At 39.6% G+C, this 21,545-nt stretch overlaps 1 protein-coding gene across 1 annotated transcript in view; it reads left to right on the top strand.

Moving 5' to 3' along the window:
- Positions 1-358: 358 nt before the first annotated feature.
- Positions 359-21,545, top strand: part of RAB3B (RAB3B, member RAS oncogene family) — a 93,597-nt gene continuing 72,410 nt past the window's right edge. Inside the window, exons 1-3 of the mRNA XM_042997154.1 lie at positions 359-434; positions 1,307-1,376; positions 2,126-2,209. Coding sequence (XP_042853088.1) covers positions 1,308-1,376; positions 2,126-2,209 — 153 coding nt within the window. The 5' untranslated portion in view covers positions 359-434; position 1,307. The remainder of the gene's footprint in view (positions 435-1,306; positions 1,377-2,125; positions 2,210-21,545) is intronic.

The raw sequence follows: 21,545 nt of genomic DNA, 5'->3' as shown, positions 1-21,545 counted from the left end.
TATATATATATATATATATATACATATATACACACACACGCGGTAATGTTACTGTGTTTTCTGTTATTTCAATAGAAGTTACTGACATGTGGCTATAAAAAGTAAATAGAAATAATTTTTTCATTTATATGCCATTATCTATATTTTATAAATGAAGTAAAAGTTTCAGAGAAATAAAGTCATTCACTCCAGGTGTGGAGTAAGTAGCAGAAACACAGCCAGAATTCAGGTGTCCTGATTTCTGGTTCTTAGGAGTTTAAAACAAAAAAGAGTTCAGTTATTTGAATCAACTCTGCAAATTAGGGTTTGGATATGAAAATGATGTTTTCTTATATTTCAAACTCTTTTTTTCCCTCCTAGCTTTAAAGCCCAAATTTGCAGAATCTACAGAAATTTCAGAACTTTCCCATAATTTCGTTATGGTGAATCTTGAGGTAAGACTTTGGGGGTTTCTCCTTTCTGCTATGATTTTAAGTCTTTGCTGTTTCAGAATTAACATCATTAATGGTGTAAAATCATATTTAGCAGAGCAGGCATCCTGTATGTATGTGTTTTCCTCTTCACTTCTAATAGTAAAGCTTGTGTCAGGTGTAAAAGGCCATCCAGCCTCCACTAGTGGGAGAAGGGGAGGAGAGATTAGCTAAGAAGACCACATTGTAAGGTCCTTCAGTCTTAGTCTATAATTATGACATGTTTTACATCTTTGTATTGCTGAACTAAAGGTATAGTAACACATGCAGGACACAGATCTCTGCAAAATGTGATTCAGTTGAGCACCTTGTCTGTGCTGGGCTTGTATGTACAACATTCCTGTTTCTTCATTAGGTATCCTTTATGCCCTCATTGAAATTATATATGGGGAATTGAATATGGTGGGACAGGTGAAACAAAATATGTCAGATGGTGGTAAATGCTATGGCTTAAAATGAGGGATGGAGGGGATACTTTGCAATTTTAAATAGAAAAGAAGGTGACATATGGACAAAGATTTGAAACAAAAGGAGTGAGCCTTGTGGATAATGGAGAAAGCATGTCCTGGCAGAGGGTAAGAGTAAGTACAAAGGCCTGAGTGAGGTGCATGCCTGGCTTAATGCCTTGACAACAAGGAGGTTAGCATGGTTGAAAAAGACTGAACAAGGGGTAGAAGGACATAAAGTTAGAGAAGTGCCCAGGTGGCAGATTATGTAGGGCCTCTTAGGCCAATGCAAGGACTTGGGGTTTTACCCTGAGTGAAAGGGGAAGCCACTGAAAGGTTTTGAAGAAAGAAAGGACATGCATGATCTGACTTAAGATTTATACTTAATAGGATGAAGAAGAGCCCAAGGATGAAGATTTCAGCCCTGATGGGGGTTATATTCCACGAATCCTTTTTCTGGGTAAGGTGAAAGACCTTAATCTGGGGATCTGTGATGTGGAAGGAGAGGTAAAGGAGTCAAGGCACTTACTCCATCTAGTGAAATTGTAGTAGGATGGCTAAAAACAAAAACAAACAAAAACCAGTTTCAAGAGAGTAGGGGAGTTCTAAATGCTAGAACTTCAAATTGGAAGGAAAATTTTTTTTTATTAACTAACTGTTTTTGTGAGCAATGACAGAGTACTGAGCATCCATTCATTCATTTGGGTATCAGCCACATGTCAAGCCCTGTGCTAGGCACTACAGGGACAGAGAGAAGCCATGGTTCCTACCCTTGACTTCATAGTGCAACTGAGGCAGTGGAATGTCTTTCCACTATAACTTAACTTAATTTCATATAACTTAACAAATGTCTTTCCACAAACAACTTATAAAAGATACTAAATTTAATGACCATCTAATCTTTGCTCAGCATTCTGCTGGATTCTGTGGAGGAGACAATAGAAATGCAGAATCCCCCCATCATCAAGCAGAAAAGAAACATGCCAGGAAAAGAGAACAGCATATGTCAAGGCATGGGGGACTTGACTTCAGGGAGCTGCAAGGAATTCATTGTGATTACAACATAAAACACAAGGGGTAGAGTGGTGAGATAATGGGCTGCAAAGATGGGCAGGTATTGTTTCCTAGAAGGCCTAATATACTATGTAGCATTTGAAACACCTCTCCGTTACAATTACTGCAATCCTTGTGGCATTATGTCTATAATAGATCCCAGTGGCAAGGTGCGTCCTGAAATCATCAATGAGAATGGAAACCCCAGCTACAAGTATTTCTACGTCAGTGCTGAACAAGGTATGTTATGTTGAGAGAGAGGAGGAGAATTGCTGCTAAATTTAACTAGCTCTATGGTAGGAGACTCGATTCAGCATGTTAGCTCAGTGTCTCCTGCATGACCAGCTTTTGGCTAGGATCTGTATAGAATATAGGAGAAAGATGAGACTGAGCCCTATCCCTAGCTGCTTAAATCTAGTTTGGAGCTAACTGAACCACAGGAAATAAGAATTGAGGCTTACAGAGATAGTCACTTGCCTGTGGTCTCACAGTTAAGTCACAGCCAGGATTTCAGTCCAGAACTTAAGTTTTTTCCCACGGCACTAATGCCACTCTTCCTGTAAGAATTCAGAGGAGGGGGAATGCTGTTAGCTGATCAAGTCTAAGAGGTTTCATAGATCGTAATCTCTAATTGGACCTAGAAAGATAAGAATTTGTCTCTGTGGACAGATATGAGGACATTTCAAGCTATGGAAGCAAGGGGTGGGAGGTGTAGCCCAACATGGAGTACGTAAGGCTTGCTGGAGGACACAGTGACTGGATTGAATCTTGAAGAGTGAGACCTAGCCAGCAGAAGAATGCAAAAAGCATGTTCCAGGCAAAGAGAACAGCATCAGCACAAACAGGTGAAGGAAGGTTGAAATCATGTCAGTCATGCCTTCTTGTTCTCTAATCCTTGAGCACAATCATTCTAGAGGCAGAGATGGAATTCATGCTACGTACTGCCCCTGTTTTCCTTCCAAAGTTCCCCCGTGTCATCTATAAGAGGGGGTTGTTTGCTAAGTTGCCATGTGTTCAGCATTGCCATGCTGTTGTTGTTGATCACTTTGTTTTGAGTCCTTGGCACTCTTATTTCTTAGAATAGGGAGAGGAACAAGATCTGGAGAAGTTATCTCCTTCCCATGGGTAAGGAGAATGTCATCTTCCTTACCCAAATGCAGATCACTAAAAGCTGGAAATTTCCCTTATGGGAAGGGCAGCTAGATTTTAGGTTCCCAATTCTTGAACCTTGAGATTCACATTCCCTTTAGGATTTCATCCAACTTACCATTGCCATCTCCACACTGCCATCATCTTTTAACACATTAGTCCAACTGTGGACACAAAACCTTTGCCTGAATCCCCCATGGCTCAGCTGACATGAAACTGGAACATTCAAACTTGGCTTTACTAAAGGCTTAGGGAAAGCAAAAGGGATGTAACCAACTATTCTACCTGGCTCTTATGAGGTTACAGGCTTGCTTTCTGAGATTTACAGACTCTGGCTCAATCTAGCTCCTGGCCTGTCGCTGTATTAGAGAGCCTGTACCAAAACACCTGCTCTCCTTGAAGTTAAATCTACAAGAGAGATGTCCTGAGATAAACACGAAGTTTCATGTCTCATCTATGTAGGACCCTCCTTCCAGTCTACTCTTTCTTTGAGAACCTGCCTTCTTCTATGTATAGGTGATACTAGAAATGACTGCCTACTTCATTGAAGACCACTCCGCCTTCTAGCACATGCACACACATGCCTGTAACTTCCACAGCACATGAAATAAATGCAGCATTCATCAAAAAGATGTGATGGGGATGGTAGGAAGGTGTTTTCTACTCCTTTAATGTCAAGTGAACATCTGTAGTCTATGACAGGGATTCAGTCCTAATCCTGGATGCTAAGCCATAGTAACTACTAGTAATATTTTTGTAGTATTTCATAAATTATAAAGCTCTTATTATTTATTTAATTTTTATAATAATCCTGTGTGAAGTAAGTAGTGTTAGCTCATTTTATAGATAAGCTATAAACAGATTCAAAGAGGTAAATGACTTTCCAGGCCTAAAATCCAGAACTAGATCTCAAGTCCAGATCCTGTGCTCCTGTCATATTTCTCCTATAACAAAAATCTGTGTTAGTTGTCAAATGTCGGATATTAAAAACCTACTTCATACTCCCCCCACCCCCACCTTTATTTCACAGTTGTTCAGGGGATGAAGGAAGCTCAGGAAAGGCTGACTGGTGATGCCTTCAGAGAGAAACATCTTGAAGATGAGTTGTAACATGAATATATCCCTTCTTTCATCAAAGTTAGTGTTCTGGAAGGAAAGCAGCAGGGGAGGGAACATTGAGAAATCACTCAGAACAATTAAACCAACCAGGAAACCTTGCTCCTGCCTACATGGGAAGGAGCGCTGTCACTGTGGAAGACTTCTGCTAACAGAAACTGGTCTCCGTGCTTTGGATCCAGCAGAGTGTGGCAGACTTCCTTTTCCCGCACCCTCTTAGATGTCTATTTGTCATTGAATGTAAAGGATGACACTTTTGACACAAAACTTGAGCCATTTGGAGGTTTATTCCTCACACTTCAGTATTTGAATCTTTTTCCATTTCCTCCAGCTTTATTCACCTTGGCGGTGAAAGGAGACAAGTAGCATCTTTTCTACAATAGTAAAACTTCAGAAATAGTTTATCATTTAAAACAACAAACCTAAATGTAAATCAATAATTTTACCCCACCAAGGAGACCAGCCTGTTTCTTCTCATTTTCTCCTGGGAATAATCTTGGGCTTCTTCCTGAATCCCAGAAACTTCCATCCTCTTCTACTGCTTGGGCTTCCCTGTTTGCACGCATGTGTGTGCAAGAATGGCTGTGTGCTTGGACTCAGCCCCAGCTGGAAGCATGCTTTTCCCTGTTACTGTTATAGAAACAGAAACCTTCAAGCCCTCTGTGGAGCCATTTTTGTCAAGTCGTCAACTGTATTTTTGTACTGAGGTTAACAAAAAAATTAAAAGACATTAATTGTTCCATTAAACTTTAATAAAACTTTGAAAGGAAATGTGTTGTGATGGCCTTTTTGTTACTAGAGAATGGAGGGAGGGATGGAGATCACTTCAGGAAGAAAACTAGGCTTGAGGGCCTAATCTGGGACTCTTCCCACTCCTGCTTCTCCCACATTCACATGGGCATCAGAACTCATGTCTTCTGCTAGTTATATAGCTGGATTCCCTCTCTCCTCACTGTCACTGTTTTCAGGTAGAGCAGGCTTTTTCTACTTCGTAGATGATTTATTGTGACAGGCTCTTAACTTGCCTACTTACCTCCAGTATTCTCTTCTCCTACAGTCCATCCTCCTTGCTTTCCCCAGTGATCTTTCCAAAATGCAAATGTGACAGTGTCACTCCCCTGCTTAAAGCCTTTCTTGCCACCTCAAGAAAATAGTATTAACATAAGGAAATATTTGGACCTCAGTATGTGCCAGGCATACTTCTAAGTGCTGTGTGTGTATGTTATTCCAGTTCATGTGTTTATAGTCCTAACAGCCCTATGAGAAAGGTATAGGGGCACCTGGGTGGGTCAGTTGTTTGAGTGTCCAACTCTTGGTTTCAGCTCACATCATGACCTCAACAGTTCATGGGTTCAAGCCCCGCATCAGTATAGAGCCTACTTGGGATTCTGTCTCTTTATGCCCCTCCCCTGCTTGCTTACTTTCTCAAAATAAACTTTTAAAAAAGAAAAGATATATAACAATCCCCATTTTACAGAAGAATTTGAAATATGCAATGAAACCAAGGCACAGAAGAAAGAATCTTTACCATGGCCTTTAAGAAGCTGCCTGCTCTGTCAACCACATTTGTTCCCATTCATGTCTTTGCATTTTGTGTTGTGGTGACACCAAATTGCTTCAAATTCCCCCCACAATATGCTTTTTTATGCTTTTGTGTCTTTGCTTGGCTTGCTTCCACTGCCATCTCTTCCTGAGAGTCTTTCCTGACCCTACTCATGAGGATAATGTGTCCCCGTATCCCCCCGCAAACACATCTGTCCCGGCACCACACTACATTATATTATAATTCTCTATCTGTGGCTGTCACCAGGTGGTAATTCTTCTCCAGGGCAGAGATCCTAGGCCTGTAGCCAGGTCTCCAAACAATGTAGTTTCAAGTGAATTGTCAACGTCTTATGGTAGGTTCTTTTTATCCGTTCTCTTTATAGTTCTATAGTACAGGCATTGTTAGCCTCATTCATGGAATAGGAAACTATGGAGAGGGAAATGGCTTGCCCACAGTTTCTAGAGTTAAGTAAATACTGGATTCTCACTATACGTATCTTATTCCAAACTCCTGCTTTTTCACACCACACATTGCATTACCTCCCTTATGTTCTAAGGTATGACTCAGCACAGGAGTATTTAATCTGGGTTACATAAAGACTTTACAAGAGAGACATGGACACAGAAACTTCAGTGAATTGATATCCAGATCTTCATTTTCTTAAAAGTGATTTCCCAGGAGTCCTCAAAATATTAAACATAGAATTGCTATATAAAGCAATTCCACTTCTGGCTATATACTCAAAAGAATTGAATGAAGGGACTTCAATAGATAATTTGCACACCCATGTTCATAGCATTTTTCACAATAGCCAAAAGATGGAAGCAATTCAAGGGTCTATCGATGGATGAATGGATAAACAAAATGTGATGTATGCATATAGTGGAATGTTATTCAGTCTTAAGGAAGGACTGATGCATGCCACAACATCAATGAACCATGAAGACATGCTAAGTAAAACAAGCCAATCACAAAAGGATAAATATTGTATGATTACACTCATGTGAGATACCAGTCAAATTCATAGTCAAGGCAGAATGTAGTTCACAGGGGGAAGGGGGAATGGGGAGCTAGCATTTACAGAATTTCAGTTGAGAAAGATGATAAAGTTTTGGAGATGGATGTTGGTGATGGCTGCACAACAATGTTAATGTACTTAATGTCACAGAACTGTACACTTAGAAGTTAAGTGGTAACTTTTATGTATATATTTTATCACAATTAAAAAAAAAGATTTACCAGGAAATATCATTCCCACCTCCCTTTTCACTATTCACCTTTCCCCATTACAGAAAAAAGCACACCTCTCACCTTGAATATTAATGTGGTGCATTGCTCTGGTATGTAAAACCTCGGGGGTGCTAAACAAAGGAGAACTGAAATAAGACTAATAAGTTTCCATGATTAAAGGCCTTTTGTCCTGTCAGTTCTGTCTTAAGCATAGTTCTGTTGGGAGCAAAACTTGACATTAGAAATGGACCGTTTGTACCATTTGGAAGTGTTTTGAATTCAAACAAGTTGTACAGTGAAGTGTTGAAAATTTGCTTCTTCCAATCCCCAGTTATTATTAAAGAAGGCATCTCTCCCGAGGGAGAATTCTAAGGGAGCATAGAAGGAAGTTTGAAGTCATCCAGATGACAAATTCAGGACAAGTCTTCACCTCTTAGAATTCAGAATTAATCTTAGGCATGCCTGGGTGGCTCAGTCAGTTAAACGTCCGACTCTTCATCTCAGCTCAGGTCTTTGTTTTGTTTTGTTTTTGTTTTTAATTTTTTTTTAACATTTATTTACTTTTGAGACAGAGAAAGAGCATGAACAGGGGAGGGTCAGAGAAAGAGGGAGACACAGAATCTGAAACAGGCTCCAGGCTCTGAGCTGTCAGCACAGAGCCCGACGCAGGGCTTGAGCCCACGGACCGCGAGATCATGACCTGAGCCGAAGTCGGACGCTTAGCCGACTGAGCCACCCAGGCGCCCCTCAGCTCAGGTCTTGATCTCAGGGTTGTGAGTTCAAACCCCGTTAAAAAAAAAAGAAGAAAAGAATTCAGAATTAATCTTAGAAATTGGACCTAGGATAGTTGTCATAGAGATTCATGTTAACACATTTACTTGAATTGGAACATGGAGTTACAATGTTGCCTCTGGGCAAAGACTTAAATGGATACTTCAAAAAGAAGATAAATGAACGGCCAATAAGCATATGAAAATGTGTGATATTATTAGGCATCAGAGACACGCAAATTAGAACTCAGAGATACCATTTCCTACCTGCTGGAATTGCTAAAATTAAAAGGGCTGATGATACCAAATGTTGAAGGGGCTATGGAGCAACTCTTATATATTGCTGGTGGGAATGTAAAGTGGTAAAACCACTCTGGTAAACAGTCTGGGAATGTTTGTAAAGTTAAAAATGCACTTACTTTGTAACCCAGCAATTCCAAGATTATGACTATGTGGATTATATGAAACAGGTCTGCAAACAAAAAACTTGTACAAGAATGTTCATAACAACTTCATTCATAATATCCCAAACCTGGAAACAACCGAAATGTCTGTCAACAAATAAATGGATAAATTGTGGTATATTCATACAGAGGGGTACTTCTCAGAATAAAGAACAAACTACTGATGCATGAAACAATATGGATGAATCTTAAAAACATGGTGTGTGGGGGGTGCCTGGGTGGCTCAGTCAGTTAAATGTCCAGCTCTTGGTTTGGGCTCAGCTCATGATCTCATGGTTTGTGAGTTTGAGCCCTACATCGGGCTCTGTGGTCAGCACAGAGCCCGGTGAGGATTCTCTCTCTCTCTCCCTCTCTCCCTCTCTCTTTGCCCCTCCCCCACGCGTGTGTGTACACTCTCTCTTTCAAAATAAATAAAAATAAAAAAACCAAGAAAAGAGTACATTTATATTAAGTTTTGGAACAGGCAAAACTTACCTATAGTCTAAGAAATCAAATAGCGGTTACCTGCAGTTGGGAGTGGCAGGGAGGGAATTAACTTGCAATGGCACAGGAGGGAACTTTATGTGGTGATGGAAGTATTGACTGTGATGGTTACATAGGGTTATGCATTTGTCAAAACTCGTACTGTAAACGTACATTTTTGTATGTAATTTATATGCCAATACATTTGATTTTAAAATACCTATTCCAACTCTCCAAACTGAAGTCTCTGAAAGAGGTCTGATGTAGCTGATTGATTTAACAGTAAAGGCCAATGTGGCCAGTTAGGTAACATATAAGATTTTCCCCATAAATTGAGTGAAAGCCGAGTGTTTGATTAAAACATACTTAAATTACATGAGAAGATACATTTTATGAAAGTGTATTGTGTTTTTTAAAAGTTTTTATTTATAGTCCAGTTAGTTAACACAGTGTCATATTAGTTTCAGGTGTACAATATAGTGATTCAACTATTCCATATAACACCCAGTGCTCATCACAGCAAGTGCATTCCTTAATCCCCATCACCTATTTTACGTTCCTTCAAAGTATATTGTATTGGCAAAGATTTTCTTAGCCCTTTGTGAGGAATTGGGTTATACAGTATATCTCAAAGGCAAGTGAAAAGGTCTGAGTTTTGGTTAATGAGTATTTGATAAGTCTTTGTGGTATATGTCTTAGAAATTGAGAAAGTGAATGATTAATGAATGGGCAACAAATTCTTTCACTAAGTAGATATTTTCTACTTCTTTGCTTACAATGTGATTTAAAGATGACCTAATTGAATTATCAACTCATCTATCATTTGAAATTTTTGATGTTACACCAGTGTGATTTTGGAGTATATAACTCGGTTGAGAGTTGAAAGAATTTAATGCCATGGCAATAACAAAACTCCTTCCATCCCCATGTATTTATTTATATGAACATTTCTCAGCAATTATAGCTCTAAAAATAATAACTAAATAATAAAAGTTGTGTGAAACTTTTAATGTTTTTGTAGAGCATTGTTGTAACAAGCTTGCATAAAGGGTTATGTGACTTTCTAGGAGAATATTACTTAATTTAATTCACCATTTACTATTAATCAGGGTACAGACATTTTACAACTCTATGAATTATATGTTAGCTTAAAAAAAACAAATAAGATGAAAATGATTTCTTTCCCAGGGAGAAAATAACCTTAAAAGTGTTGGCTCTATTACCTTTTGGTCATTAACCAGTTTTATATCTGATTTAGCAATCTTATCTCAGGATTCCTTTTTGTTACTGACGATATGTATATACATTTCTTGTATCCTCTTTTGAATTAGTTTTGTCATCTTGCTGGTCCTCATTAATCAGTTAAAATTTTGGCATGTGTAGAAATTTAGAATTAAGTTTTTAACATTCTAAGAATTACTTTTGATATAAAAAAAAATAGAGTTAATGCTGAGTCCTGCTAGCCATAACTAACATTCTTCCCACAGATACATGAATGACATTTTTAAAAAGTTGTGTCACTAAGAGATGCACTTTCAGTAAAGTTTTGCTTTTATGTTTAATAATTATCAGCATTTGTAATGTTTGTTGTTCTGATTGACATATTCATGATTCTTATAGTGATAACTGAATCTGGAAGAAAAAATTTAACTCATATGTTTTAGTTTAGGTTCCCCTAAAAGCAGGGCCTGAGATAAAGCTTTCTGTACAGCTCATATATTTTAGGAAGAGATTCTAGGGAACAAGAGTGGGGAACTGGGGAGAGTGAAGCATAGGAGGGATAGTCAAAATAGGGTCTACTATTGAGCTGGTTATCCTTGTCGGTCAAGGATTGCCTCAGAAGAGTTCATTTCTTGAGAGATCATACACGAAAAAGTGACAGAGAACCTTGAGGCAGACAGCAAGAGATAAGGGAATGCAGTTATAGAGAGTTGTCCTCAGCTTCTTATTGTAGCTGGTCACCAGAGTGACAGCTGAAGGGGAAAAAAAGAGGTCAAAAGATTGTAAAATAAGGTATGAAAGCTATCTAACATAGCTTCTTACAATCAAAGGAAATTTTAGCATTTTAATACCAATTAAGTACATATTTTTACTAGAGAAGTATGGCATGATGATCAATAAAAGACTTTAAAGCAAATAAAAGTATAACATTAGGTTAAAATTTTCTAAGTAGAATGAGAGAAATACAAATTTAAGGGGAAACTATGATACAAAATTTCCAACTGTTAAGAAGAGCTTGTGCATGTGTTAGTTTTAAGTGGATAAGATGGGTATAAAATTTCTGTGGTACTTAGATTCTAGTGGATATATTCTAGAAAATGACATAAGTTTTATTTTATTTATTGATTTGTTAGAGGGTGCAAGTGAATGAGGGGCAGGGAGAGAATCCAGGAGGGGCAGAGAGACAGAGAGGGAGAAGGGGGGCTCACCCAAAGTGGGACTTGTTTTTACTGGAAGCAGGGCTCCTGTTCACCCAAAGCAGGGCTGAAGCTCACCAGATGTGGGACTTGAATTCACGAACTATGAGATCATAACCTGATCCGAAATCAGATGCTTAACTGACTGAGCCACCCAGGCACCCCTAAGTTTTGTTTTTAAATTTTAATATTTACAGTATGCCAGAAATTATGTCCTTAGCAGTTATTTAAATAATGAAACTTGTAAATATCAGGCTAAAGGTGTCATCTTAAAAGTACATAGTTTTCCAAAATTCTTTCAAGGATTGTTCAACCTAAATTTCTTTCAAGACTACTGATTTCAAACATTCCTCATCTGATAATGCAAATATTTATATAGCACTATATGCCAGGAACTGTTCTAAACCTTCAGTTACATTTGCTCATTTGATCCTAATAACAACCTGATGGATTTGATTCTATTATCATCATTATCATCTGTTTTATAGACATGAAAACTGAGGCACACAGTGACAAAGTAACTTACCCAACCTAGTAGGTATTAGAGCTGGGATTTGAATGTGGGCAGTTTGGCTGGTGAATCCATACTTTTAACTGCTATCCTATCTGATACAGTTTCTAGTCAACCAACTCAGGGAATGCATCAATGCCTTGTGCTGTGTAGCTGATCTAAATTTTCAAGATAATAAATACAGTTACAAAAAAAAAGGGAACAATTGTACATTCCAATAATTATTTCTCAAGCCTCCCTTCTCATGAAAACAGAGAAATATTTTATGTAGTCGGATCCAAGGTTTTTTAGGTATTTGAAGTTTTAACTCTGTCAGCTTTTAAAGTTTTTATTTTCTTCTCCCTTGCGTGTGGCATCTAAATCTCAGAGAATTGTGCAGTGTCATGACATCAGATAGACATTGCCCAAGCTGCCATCTTCCGAGATGTAAGGCATCCTGCCTGGTCCTGGCACTCCTATGAAAGCATCTGCTGAGATGTCTATTTTCCTATCAGCCTCCAGTGGTCAGTCCACTCACTCTGTTCCTTTATCCTGTCAGCAAGACCCCTCTGGCTCCATCAGCTCCTCAGCACCATTTCTACTCCCTTCTGTGGGCAGGACAATTTGGTTGCCCTCCTGGGCCACTCAGAGCCATGAGGAGCAGTACAGCATCAGGGCTACTGTTCACAGTTACACTGCTTCTCCAAGTCTGACACTGTTGAGTCACCTGGCACTGTTGAGTGTCCACTAGGCCAGCAGCAGTAGCAACCAACACTGAAGCTCCAGTCAGGCACTGAATCAAAATCCATTTGATTAAACCGGTTTCTTCCTATCATGGATCAAGTAGTGATTTGACTTTATTGGAAGAGAATCTTAATCAGGATTTCTCACCCACCAAGCTCCTGCTGTCACATCGCCCTCTGTGGATTCACAGACTGCTTTATACATCATCATGCTACCTCGCTTAATATTGCCTTTGAGCAGTGAACTCACTTTACAGTGATGTTTGCCTGTGAGACCTGAATTGGGAATTGTGGGGGAAAGAGTTGGTAGAGTATGAGGCCACCATTTTGCTGGCATGACCTTGCAAGTGTGACATGGCTCTTGAGCTAACAGTTCTGGCAGCAGCTTCCTCATCCCAGGTTGTAACTATGTCAGTGTATTCCAAGAGGACAATGGCTTCCTTACTTCCAGATTGTGGCCAAGGTTGTATGATCCTGGAACCAGAACGTGGAGGGTAGTAAATTCCTGATGTGAAACTTTCTTTCCTTTTTCAGGACAGTCTGTGATGTTCTGGGAGTCATTCCTTGAGGCCCAGCCCCGTATCTTTTCCTGTAACCCTCAAACTGATTTTTTTAGTACCTAATTCTCTGTATTAGATGCTTTTCTGGGGTGCCTGGGTGGCTCAGTTGGTTGAATGTCTGACTCTTGATTTCGGCTGAGGTCATGGTCCCAGGATCATGGGATTGATCCCCATGTTGGGCTCCATGCTGAGTGTGGAGCCTGCTTAAGATTCTCTCTTTCTCTGCCTCTCCCCTCTTGTGATCTCTCTCTCTCTCTCTCTCTCTCTAAAATAAAGAAAAATTAAATCATTAAAAAGATGCTTTTCTGATTATAATAGTTAGAATGGCTCCTAGTAACCACAAAAGAACCTTGATGGTTATAGTGGTGAACTTTCTAATTCAGATATCCTATGTACAGACATAACTCCCAGGTCATTACTCAGAGGTTCTAGATTTGTAACTGGATGTAGTGAACGAAGAGACTTTGGGTTGCACCATCTTTAGTGAGTGAGTAATTGCAACTTTGAGTTGCACTATGTTAACTGGGATTTTTCTGAAGCATAAATATGGGGGAAGGGAGGAAGGTTATAGTTCATGGAGGGCAAATTAGTGAATTATATGGACATTTAAAAATTCTTTTTACCCGTTGCATTAAAATCTCATTCTTAGATTTAAGAAATCTTTCACCTTATAAATTTGGAAGGGAGGCAAAACCCCCTTTCCATTTTAGAAGTTGGAAGTGCCAGATAATTGCTTTCCTGGCCTCTTCTGCAGCTAGACTACAGGCGCATGGCCTAAGCTCAGCCAATCAGATACACCTGCAACTTTGTGCAGCAGAAATGTGACAGTTCTTGGGGGAATGGTGGTTGTAGTGCCCATGGTGGTGTGCAGTGTTGGAAGCTAGTAGTGTTGGCCGTACAAGCTTAGTGCTTAGTGGCGACAGTGGTAGTGTCTTTCCCAGCATGTCTGCAACATGTACCCCCAAACCTGGTTCTCCAGCCTCCCTGGTTATTTCATGGTCTATTCAATATTATATAATAAATTCTTTTCTTCCATATATAAGCCAGAGTAAGTTTCTGTGGTTAGCCACTAACTGTGATTGATATAATTATCAATACCATCGTTTAAAAAGTTACAGCAGCTCCATCCACACTGTTGCAAATGACAAGATTTCATTCTTTTTGATCACTGACCATTGTATATATATACTACATCTTCTTTATCCATTCATCAGTGGGTGGGTATTTGGGCTCTTTCAGGGTTGCTGGAGGGGAGTTGGGTGGGGTGATGGGCTAAATGGGTGATGGGCATTAAGGAGGGCACTTGTTGGGATGAGCACTGAGTATTATATGTAAGTGATGAATCACTAAATTCTACTCCTGAAACCATTACTACACTATATGTTAACTAACTTGGATTTGAATTTAAATAAATAAATAAATAAATAAATAAGAAAAAAAAAACAATTGGGAACAGCTTAAATATCTACTGAGAATTAGTTAAGTAAAAGATATGCAACAATCTAAAAAGAAAAAAAGGTTATAGCAGCATCTTCAAAAGTCTATTTCATGGAACACTAGTTTCTCAGAAAAAGAGTCCACGGCTCAGTAAGTTTGGATAACAATGTATCTCTTAGAATGATTCATAATTCAAAGGAATACTTTAGAAATTCTGAGAGGTCTCACAAGAAAGATTTTTACTTGTTACCAGATTGACTGTGAAGTTGACTTATGATAGGAGGGGTATACTGAGAAAACTACAGTGAAATATGGTGGGAGCCAGGGAATTAAGTCAACTTTGAATTCCACATTGTTTTTGGACTTCGAGATATGTGAGGTAACATTCCCTTATATTTAATACCGTTGAAGCTCAGCTTCCCTTTACTTGCCATGAAAAACTATGTAAAACATCATCTAACATCTTAACCTCTCATTTATTTGACTTTATCATCACCAATGACCTCCACTCTATCTCAGCCACTCACTCCAATGGTCTCATCTTGTTATCACTCAAAACTGTTCTACTTTTAATAAATCTTAAATTCAGAAATTCTTTTGACCACAACCACCTATTTGTCCTTTCTTCCTAACTGATCAACATCTTTTATTACACTTTGACCTTATCTAAATCTTCTGCTGAAACTTGCTCAACTTTCCACTGGTAAATTTATAGACCTTCCCTAAATCTGTCCCATCTTCTTCCCTCTTGTTCAGTGGAGGAGATGACTCCTACTTATCAGAGGCTAATCCTTCCACTGAGCTCTGGAGCCATCCCCTCTTTGTCCTCATATTTTTTTTCTTCCATCATAAATGTTTCTTTTTCCCTCTTTTATATCATTTGTCTATCTTCATTGGATCATTCCTATACACATTTAAACAAGCACTGTTTTTCTCATTTAAAAACAGACCATCTAGGGGAACCTAGCTGGCTCAGTCGGTAGAGCATGTGGCTCTTGATCTCGGAGTCATGAGTTCGAGCCCCACATTGAGGGTAGAGATTACATAAAAAATAATAACAAAATCTTAAAAAAATAAAAAGTGAAAAAGAAAAGAAAAACAAACCATCTGTAGACTTTATGTGTCTCTTCAACCTGACCCAATGCAGTCAACCTTTCTTCACCTCTTATTCTCTCTTCAACCTTCTACCTGCTCCACTCTGGCCTATCCCTTTACAACTCTATGGGAGAAGATATTGAGAAGTGAGTCAGGGGAGTTTGGCTGATCAAATTATTTTTGAAAGTTCTCTTTCTCATTCAGACTTGCATGGATAATGCTTGATACAACCTCCCATGTATTTGTGATGTTATGTGCCAATAAATGCCCCACTATGTTGCTGGCCAAACTACTGTATTTTTATATGTTGCTTTACAACTTCCAAAAGATCACAACTACTGAAAAAATAGGAAATGGATCCCAATGGGCCTAACAGTGAACTTTCCTACAAAGTTCCTTATCAAAGTAAATAGCACAACCCTCCACTGTTTTACATGTCAGAAAACTGACACCATCCTTCACATCTTCTCCCTTACTCCTTAATCATCAATTACTGTTCATTCTTTTTCCTAAATATTTTAAAAATTGATATGCTCCTTGTTATGGACTGAATTATGTCCCCCCTCCATTAATATGTTGAAGTCCTAACTCCCAGTACCTCAGAATGTGACTATATTTGGAGATGAGGGCTTTAAAGAGGTTATTAAATTAAAATGATGTCATATTGAGTAGGCCCCAATCCAATTTGACTGATGTACTCACAGAAAGAGATTAAGGCATAGACACACAAAGAGAAGACCATGTGAAGATTCAGGGAGAAGATGGCTATCTATAAGTTAAAAAGAGAGACCTTAAGAAACCAACCCCGATCTCAGATCTATAGCCTCCAGGACTGTGAGGAAATTAATTTCTGTAACTTAAGCCACCCAGTCTGTGGTACCTGGTTATGGCAGGCCAAGTCTACTAATACATTTTCTTCATCTCTAGCCCCATCACCACAAACATTTGCTGCCTAGATTTTTGCAGTGTAAGATCCATCAGGGAAGGGCTTTATCTATCTCATTTGCTGCTATATCCTCAAAGCCTAGGACAGAATCTGGCAAATAATAGGCATTTGATAAATATTAATGAAACAGCTAAATAATTGAATAGCTATTTAGATGGTGTCCTTGCAACCATCCTTGCCCCTCTCTTCAATTGTTCTCCACAGAGACTATTCTCTTTATATAAAAATTCTGGTTATATCATTCCCCTGCTTGAAACTCTTTATTGTCTCTCTTCCATTATTCTCAGGATAAAGTCCAAAATCAATAATACTGTTTAAGTGGATGGCATAATTTGGCCCACAAGTCTCCATCTTTGATGCATATTATTCTCTCATTCTATCATGAGTATTCCAGCCATTCTTCAAAGTTCCTCATGGCCTTTACACATGATATTCCCTCACTGGAGTAATCTTCCCCAGATTTTTGCCTACTTCATTGTCCAAAAATCCCACCTAAATATTACTTTGTGAAACCTTTTCTGATCATGACACCCATATCCCCCACTTCTTTTCCTTCAAAACAATTATCACAATGTTAATTAATTATTGATGTGATTATTTGTTTAATGTCTGATTTCCTCATTAGAATGCAAGCTCTGGGAGAATAGACTATATCTGTTTTGCTCATTATTGTATTTCTAGTGCTCAGACTGCAACCATACCTCTGTACCATAAATGAATAGTTGTTGAATAAAAGCATGGCCAGTGTTAATTTCTTAGGACTGAATGTTCTACTTTAGCTCTCATGTAACAACAGCAAGCCTAAGGTCCAGAAGTAGTACAAAGGAAGGTGATTAAGTTATCTCCAAGTAAGAAGGATAGGATGGATTGCAGGATGAGTAAGGAGTTTTCTAGATAAAGGAGGGGTATTGAGAAAGATACTCAAGGTAGAAAAAGCCTGTGAAAAGTCACTTTAAAGAAGTTTCTGGAAGCTATAAGTCATTCTGTGTGTCCACAGAGCAAGGAGCAAAAAGCATTAGTGATGGGAGATAAAGATAAGAGTAAAGAATCTGATCAAGTTTGCTGAATAGGTTGAATTTTATTTTATAGTGCAATAAACATCACTGATTTTTACAGTTCTTTCCTTTGTTTAGGTCTGCTTTGTCTTTTATCTATGGACACTTGGGAAAGTCATTTAATCTTGCTGAGCTTCCTTTTCCCTTCCTGTTGAATGGCTGGTGAGAGACATGAGATAAGGCATGGACGGTACTTCAGAGGTTCAAGGAATATGGTAGATGCTTATCAAATGTGAGTTCCCTTTTGGGGTGCCTGGCTGGCTCAGTCAGTAGAGCATGTGACTCTTGATCTCCAGGTCATGAGTTTGAGCCCCAGTTGGGTGGAGAGATTACTTTAAAAAAAGTTAGCTCCAGAGCATCTGGTTGGCTCAATCAGTTAAGCATCAGACTTCAGCTGAGGTCATGATCTCGTGGTTTGTGGGTTTGAGCCCCATGTGGGGCTCTGTGCTGACAGCATGGGGCCTGGAGCCAGCTTTGAGTTCTGTATCTCTGTCTCTCTATGCCCCTCCCCCACTCATATTCTGGCTCTCTCTGTCTCTCAAAAATAAACATTACATTTTTTTTTTTTTTTAATGTTACTTCCCTTTCTTTCATTCCTATGATTTCAGCATCATGGCTTTTGGTCAGTCCTGAGAGAATGCAGTTCCCATTTAGAGCACAAGAGGGAGTATGAAACCAAACCTTTCCAGAGGGTCACAGGGCTGACTTGGCCTCACTTAGCTAACCTTCTGAGAAAGACAAAATAGATGTTTTTCCAAAACTAGAAAGGAAACCTGACTAAGTAGTAACTATCTTTAGGTTCCTGGACATGTATATGAAGGGGGAAACTATTGGCAAGCATGATGGATTTAGTTATAAGAGCCATCAGATCCCTTAAAACAGCTGATATTTTTAAATATCCTATTATACACCACCTATTTTACATATGTTATCACTTTTAATTTAACTCTCACTCCCTTTTTATAGATGAGCAACCTGTGTGATCAAGAGAAAATTAATCACATAACTACAAATGGTGAAAGTTGGATTTGAACCTAGACCTTATGTGCTTTTGATTATTCCACACTGGTTTACCTTAGAAAGTCTTGGGGTTTATTTTAATTCAATTTCCTTATTTAACAGAAATGGTCTAGAAGGAGAAGTGGTCAGTGGTGAGTAGTAATGGAGGAGACCTAAGGGAGACTTTGTGTCCACAGTGGGCTTGTGGACACAAAGACCCTGACCACAGACCATTGCTGTGCCCATGTTGCTGCTGTATAAACATGCTGCAAGATGGGAAGTTTTGATTTGGTTATTTAGCCGTGGTCTCACCCTAGGAGAATTGCCTGTCTTGTCTGGCTCTTAATTTCCTCATCTCTAAAATGAGCTGGTCTCCAACTGGTCTCAACTCAGATGTCACTTCCTCAGAGAGGCTTTCCCTATTTAATCATTCTAAAATAATCCCCTCCCCTAGTTACTTTTTATTCCATTGTCTTGTTGGAATATTTCCTTAAAAGTGCTCATCACTAACTGAAATTATCTTATACATTTTGCTTACTTATTTGTTAGTCTCCCCTCCTAGGATTCATAACCTCCCAGTGAGTAGGGTTCTGTTTGTTTAGTTCACTGTTTGTGTACCCTGTGCCTAGAATACTGCTAAGTGATCAATAACCTATGTGGAATCAATGAATGAATGACATAATGATAAAGACCTGGGGCCAGAGGGTGAAAGCTATAAGCAGGCATATTTCAACAAAGAAGAGGACTTCCTAACAATAAGAGTTGTTCAAAGACAAAGTCTGCTCTGGAGGAGGTAGCCATCTCATTCTGAGCGTGCCAAGGCTTAGGGGAGGCTTCCATGTTGGGTTGGAGGGAAGGGCTGATTTGAGGTTCCTTTGGCTTCTCAGTAAAATCTTAATTAGATTTTGAACTAAAACCCTGAAAATAGTATGTGGTCTAGTCATTGTTGGTGTTTAATTGTGAACTGGGTAGGGGCGCCTGGGTGGCTCAGTTAGTTGAGTGTCTGGCTTCAGCTCAGGTCATGATCTCACGGTTTGTGAGTTTGAGCCCTGTGTCGGGCTCTGTGCTGACAGCTCAGAGCCTGGAGCCTGTTTCGGATTCTGTGTCTCCCTCTCTCTCTGCTCCTCCCTGCTCATGCTCTTTCTCTCTCTCAAAAATAAATAAATAAATAGACATTAAAATTTTTTTTTAAAAAAATTGTGAACTGGGTATTTTCTCTTAATAACTAGGGGAAGATTAGCCCAGAGGATAGGGGAGGCAGAGACAAGGGAATTGTCAATACTAGCTCCTTCTTCTGGGCTCTGTGGCAAAGGCCTAAGGCACTGGTGGGCTTGCTTAAATTTGAATAAAATAAATGAAAACAATTATGAGTAATCATTTCCAGCTCAGTTGCTGCTTTTACCACTGGTCTTATGTTCCCTTCTTCCAGACCTCACTTCCCCCTTGGCTGTCTCTTCTGTTCCCTTTTTCATAGGGAATGCATCACCCATGTCAGAAAGTTCTCCTAGTTGCCTCAATATTCTTTCTCCCCATCTAATCCAGTTACCAGCTCTTATATTTTCATCCCTTTAATGTTCAACTGCACCTCCCAGATCAGGTCTCATAATCTCTTTTGAAGTCACTGCACCAGTCTTCTCTCTGGTCTCCCTGTCCTTTGTCTCTTGTAGCCTCCAATCTGTCTCCCATTGTGCAGGCTGAGATCTTTACAAAGCGTGAGTTTGGCTAAGTCTTCCCTCTGGATGAAGCCCTGTAACAGCTCCGCATTGCCCTGATCAATGAGTCCGTCATCCTTAGCACGCCTCTCCCCTCCTCCCAGGCCTGGCCAACCTCCAGCTCTGACTTACCTCCCACCTCACTCATCACCTCTACTGTGCCTGTCATGTCTGTGCTTCCAGCAACTCACAACCCCTGCAGTTCACCCAAAGACTTCACACATCATTCCAACCTTTGGGCCTTTGCTCATGATGCTCCATCTTCCTGGGTTGCTTCTCTATGAGTTTAACTCCTATTTATCCTTGGGGTGCCTGGGTGGCTCAGTCAGTTGGGCGTCCAACTTCAGATCAGGTCATGATCTCACAGTTCATGAGTTTGAGCCCCGCATTGGGCTCTGTGCTGACAGTATGGAGTCTGCTTGGGATTCTCTCTCTCTCCCTCTCTCTCTCTGCCTCTCCCCCACTTGCACTCTCTCAAAATAAATAAATAAACTAAAAAACAAACAAACAAACAAACAAAACAAACTCCTACTTATCCTTGAAGGCTCAGCTTAAGTCTCAACTCTGCATTCAGCATGGGGCCTAACCTAACTCTCAGGCACCTCCCCGCTGACACATCCCAGAGTGAGAATACAGTCCTGTCTTGTCAGATTTATTATTGTGGCTGATTTTAGTCCTGGCTTTCCCTACTCTCAGTAGCTAAGAAACCATGGCCTAGTTATTTCTTCTTCACATCCAAGATAGTATGAATTAGTCTCTACCTTATAGGTTTATTGTGAAAGTTCAATGAGATGGTGGGTGGGAGAAACCCTTTGTAAATATTTATATGACTGTTTTTCAGCAAATATCCCCTGACTCCTTCTAAGAATGATCCAGGAGGCACCTTGTTGAGTGCTAGTGTGGCCTTTGCCCTATGAAACTCAGACTAGCTGGATCTTATAGCTTGCTGTGCTGCACCAGACACTGAGCCTCTTTGGGGTCAGGGACTGCTTGTTATTCACCCCTCTATATAATAGGTACATAGGAGATATTTGCTGTGTGAGTGAGTGAATGAATAAATGAATGAATGGCATTCCATGTAGAAGACCCTGACACAAATTCATGGAGGTGTTATGGATCAGGTCACATTCAGGGAACAGTAGGTAGTTTAATGTTGGTACTTAGGATGTGATGGGGGAATTTTTAGGAATGAGTCTAGAGAATAAGTGAGGCTAGATCACAGAGGGCCATATGTGCATATTAACAGACGGACTTTGGAGGAGGGCAATGTGGTGGGGGATTTTAAACTGGGTTTAGGGAGAGCCCTCTGCTGCAGCATGGAGCTCAGATTACAGGGGAAGATTGGGAGCTATGGTGGCAGTAGGACAGTGAAGAGGCTATGGCAC

This window comes from Panthera tigris, chromosome C1, assembly GCF_018350195.1.
Source record: "Panthera tigris isolate Pti1 chromosome C1, P.tigris_Pti1_mat1.1, whole genome shotgun sequence".
NCBI lineage: Eukaryota > Metazoa > Chordata > Mammalia > Carnivora > Felidae > Panthera > Panthera tigris.
This window is presented reverse-complemented; position numbering and strand designations above follow the sequence as displayed.